The sequence below is a fragment of the Balaenoptera physalus genome (genome assembly GCF_965194825.1).
Source record: "Balaenoptera physalus genome assembly, chromosome: 3".
NCBI classification, from domain to species: Eukaryota; Metazoa; Chordata; class Mammalia; order Artiodactyla; family Balaenopteridae; genus Balaenoptera; species Balaenoptera physalus.
This window is the reverse complement of record NC_138890.1, coordinates 4,210,534-4,214,977: the sequence shown is the minus strand read 5'-3', so window position 1 is coordinate 4,214,977 and position 4,444 is coordinate 4,210,534. Positions and strand designations below refer to the sequence as shown.

Below are 4,444 nucleotides of genomic sequence, written 5' to 3'. Positions count from 1 at the left end.
CTCTATCATTGGCTGAGGGCTGCTCTGGGAGGTATTAGACCAACTGAGAAAACCTAAAGAATAAGTAGCCAGCCTGGCAAAGTATGGTTGAGGAGAGAGAATTCTGTTCCTGGCAGAGGGAACAGCATTTGCAAAGTTCTAGAGGTCAGCAAATCATGATGCATTTAGAGCATTGAAAAGCATTGAGGGGACTTCCCTGGTGGTGCAGTGGTTAGGAATCTGCCTGCCAATGCAGGGGACATGGGTTCAAGCCCTGGTCTGGGAAGATCCCACATGCTGAGGAGCAACAAAGCCTGCAAGCCACAACTACTGAAGCCCATGCACCTAGAGCCCATGCTCTGCAACAAGAGAAGCCACTGCAATGAGAAGCCGATGTACCGCAACAAAGAGTAGCCTCCGCTCGCTGCAACTAGAGAAAGCCCGCGTGCAGCAACAAAGACCCAACGCAGCCAAAAATAAATAAATAAATAAACAAATAATTTTTAAAAAAGAAAGAGAAGCATTGAGGCTTTGGAGATTGGCAGGGGCTTGACCATGGGAGAGCTTGTAGGACACAGAAAGGAACATGGACTTTATCTGGAGGGCAATGGGGAGCCATGGGAGAGACCAGAGGATTGAGATTTTAGAAATATCCTTGGCTGGCATGTGGTGATGAACTGAAAGAGTTGTGAACTGGAGGCAGGTCTGTCATGGGAGAATGAAAAAATTCAGACCCTATGCTGAATGCCAATCAGTCATTCTCTCATTTAATTCTCATACCACCAGCCCTACAAGACGGGTTCCTCATCATTACACCCATTTTACAGATCTGGAAGCTGGGGCCCAGAGAGCTTAAGTGACTTATCTGGCATCACACAGCTTGTCAATGACAGAGCAAGGAATCAGGGCTTGAGTAGGCTGCCCAGCCAGGTGGCAGACTCACGGTGGGAGATCTGGGGATGAGGAGTTGGGGGATCATGAGGCTGATGGCCAGGGCTCTGGCTGAGGAATGAGGGACAGCTGGAGACCCGGCTAGAAAGGAAGCTCTGACCTGAGAGAATAAAGCCAGTGCAGGTAGTCTACCAGGTGGTGAGGACTTGGACCACCCTCTCCTGCCAGCCCAGCCCTGACCTTGGCACTTCTCCCTCCCCCCATATCAAGTCAGTTAGACTCTGAGGACATATGAACTGAGAACCTGAAGGGTGAGAAAGAGCTGATCACAGGGAGAAAGGGCATTCCAGGCTGAGGGAACAGCCTGTGCAAAGGCCCTGAGGCAGGACCGGGCCTGGTGTGTTGGAGGAACAGCAAGGAGACCCATGTGTCTGGAGCAGAGTGAGTGAGGGGAAGAGAGGGAGGATATCTGGGATTTGGGCTCTAAGACCTCATGGGCAGAGGGTGCCCTGAACAAGTCTGAGTCCCCCCTGGAAATCTTGAAAGGGGGGAAAAATTAGCGCCTTCCTCAGTGGGTCCCTAGGAGGCTTGGGGAGATGACGTTGGCAGAATGCGAGTGTGAGGGCTGGATCCAAGCCACGGGGTGGTGGTGGGGCAGCTGCCAGCCCACTCTGTGGCACCTCCGGGCCTTACGAGGTCCAGGAGCTGGGGATGCTCTGAGCCTTCCAGAAGTTTTTGCGAAGGTTGCCCAGCCCCCCAGGTCAGAGCCCCAGGAATTCTGTCTCGGTGGGGGGTGTGGGTGAGGGACCAGGATGTAACAGGGCGATGTCACAGAGGCCGGGAGCATCTAGAACTCTGGGGGCTCCTGGTCTCAGTGTCATCTGCTAGGAAGGCTGCCTGGGTAGGTCAGCTCCTCCTGGGACCAGCCTTCAAAGACACAATGCACGCTGGGCTGCCACCAGGAGCTGTTTCTGTCTAGGGCCACGCAGGTCCCAGCCGCTCTGTCTAACTGCCTCTGAGCCACCCGTTCAAGGTCCATTCACACCCCGGCCACGGGCCCCCTGGGAGGTCCTGGAGATGCCTGGAGGCCTCCTGTCTGTGGTCCCCAGGGGGACGTAGCTCCACACCGCAGCCAGAGAAGGAGGGGCTGGCCATGGGGCAGCCCTGGCCAGTCCTGGCCCTGCGGGCAGTCAGGGTCTCACTGACCCTTCTGGGGCTGCTGGTGCCCACACAGGCGGTGGTGCGAGCCGTGCTGGATGGTAACTCAAGCACTGTGGATTTTGCGGACCTGCCGGCCCTGTTCGGGGTGCCCCTAGCCCCCGAAGGCGTGCGGGGCTACCTGATGGAGGCCAGACCGGCCAACGCGTGCCATCCCATCGAGGGCCCGCGGCCGGGCAACGGCTCCCTGGGTGCCATCGTGCTGATCCGCCGGTACAATTGCACGTTTGACCTCAAGGTGCTGCACGCCCAGCGGGCCGGCTTCCAGGCGGCCATTGTGTACAACGTGCGCTCTGACGACCTGGTGCTCATGGTCCACGTCTACGAGGACCTGCGGCGCCAGATCACCATCCCCTCAGTGTTCGTGGGCGAGGCCACCTCCCAGGACCTGCGGGTCATCGTGCGCTGCGACAAATTGGCCCACGTCCTCCTGCTGCCCGACCACCCGCCCCGCCCGGACCTGGACTGCCACCCCATGCTGGCCATCTCCTGGGCGCTGGGCTGCACCCTGGCCCTGCTCACGAGTGCCTTCTTCGTCCTGCGGTGTCTGTGGAACTGGCTGTGGGCCTGGTGGGCCCGCGGGCCAGTGGTCAAGGCGCGGGCCAGCCGGAGGGCCCAGGTGAGGACTTTCACGAGGCTTAACGACCTGTGTGCCATCTGCCTGGATGAATACGAGGAAGGCGACCAGCTCAAGATCCTGCCCTGCTCCCATATCTACCACTGCAAGTGCATCGACCCCTGGTTCTCCCAGGCCGCCCAGCGCTCCTGCCCTGTATGCAAGCAGTCGGTGGCTCGCACGGAGGACGGCTCTGACTCCACCGTCGGCAGCTATGGGGACGAGGAGGACCCCTCGCTGCCTGGCCACCACCCCCCGATCTGGGCCATCCAGACCCGGCTGCGCTCCCGGAGGCTGGAGCTGCTGCCCCGAGCCAGCGTCCCCCGCCGCTGGAGTGCCACCTCCGTGGGGGCAGCTGAGGCCAACACATCCTTGGAGGGACCCCCAGAGCCCCTCTGAGGCCCGCCGCCCCTGGCTGGTGGAGATTGGGGCGGGGAGGGTAGAAGTGAGGAGTGTTTCTGGTCTGGAGGCTAGATAATAAAGTGGGTTTGAAAGCAGATTCTTGCCCTGGCTGCTGTGGGGCGGACCGGCCCCTCATGCCACGCGTGTGGCAAGCTGAGCCTAAGGCTGGCTGCTGGCATCTGTGGGCGAGTGAGGGTACATGGGGGCGGGGGGGCAGTATTCTCAGGGCTGCTGTGTGCAACATGTCCTTGGTGGCCCTGCGACAGGGCCCCTGTGCCTCCGTTCCAGTACTAGGCACAGGAGCGGCTGATTTCCCATATGCTTATTATTCATTTAAACCTTAAACAAAAAATAAACTTGTTACTTTGGAAAAATTTTACCTTTACAGAAAAGTTGCAAAGGTACTAGAGATAGTTTCCATGGACCCCTTGCCCAGCTTCTCCTGAGTGTTCATGTCTTACATCAGCATAGCACGTTTGATTCAACCGAGAGAGCACCTTGGGTAGGTTACGATGAACTGAACTATGGATTTAATTTGAATTTCCCCAGCATTTCAACTATTTATAGTGGAAAGTGTCAAACACACCCAAGTAGAAAGAATGGAATAATGACCCTCCGCACGTGTACCCATCACTCAGATTCAATGATTATCTACTGGCCACTCTTGTCTCCTCTATTCTTCCTCCTCTCTCGCTATTTTGGTGCACATCCCAGATGCTTTTTCATCTGTAAATATTTCAATTTGTGTCTCTAAAGCAGTAGTTCTCAGCTGGGGTGGGGATGTTGTCCTCCGGGGACACTGGGCAGTGTCTGGGGACATCTGTGGTCGTCATGACTGGGGTTGGCTCCTGGCATCGAGGGGGTGGGTCCAGGGAGGCTGCTCCACACCCCACAGCGCCGAGGACGGCCTCACCTCAGAGAATGATCTGGCCTGCGGGTCCACAGTGCTGAGGGGAGAGACCCTGCTTTATAAGATAAGACCCCTTTAAAAACTCCGCAAACTCCAGTATCATGTCCAGAATAATGATTCCTAAATAGCATCAAATATCCACCTAGGGAGCACATGGAAATGTGCACGTTTACAATATACAATTTTTTTAGGCTCTTTGAATCAGGATCTAGATAGAGTCTAGGGTCATTGCTGATGGTCTCCTAAGTCTCTGTTAATCGAGAGCTTCTCTTGCCATCTTTCTCTCTTAAATTTTCCTTGCATTTTTTTTTTTGAGGCCACCAGGTCATTCACCCTGCACAGATGTCCCGGATCTGGGTTTTGCTGATTGGGTGTCCCTGTGGTGTCATTTCACGGATGCCTCCGTCCCCCGTAGCCTCTGTTAATTT

General features: G+C 56.3%; 1 protein-coding gene across 1 annotated transcript; it reads left to right on the top strand.

Annotated features, from left to right (window-relative positions):
* Window positions 1-1,466: 1,466 nt before the first annotated feature.
* Window positions 1,467-3,103, top strand: ZNRF4 (zinc and ring finger 4; the record flags this gene model as incomplete). The annotated part of the gene is made up of 2 exons (XM_082453996.1): window positions 1,467-1,630; window positions 1,891-3,103. The coding sequence occupies 2 exons, from the start codon at window positions 1,467-1,469 to the stop codon at window positions 3,101-3,103; spliced, it is 1,377 nt and encodes a 458-aa protein (XP_082310122.1).
* Window positions 3,104-4,444: the final 1,341 nt, after the last annotated feature.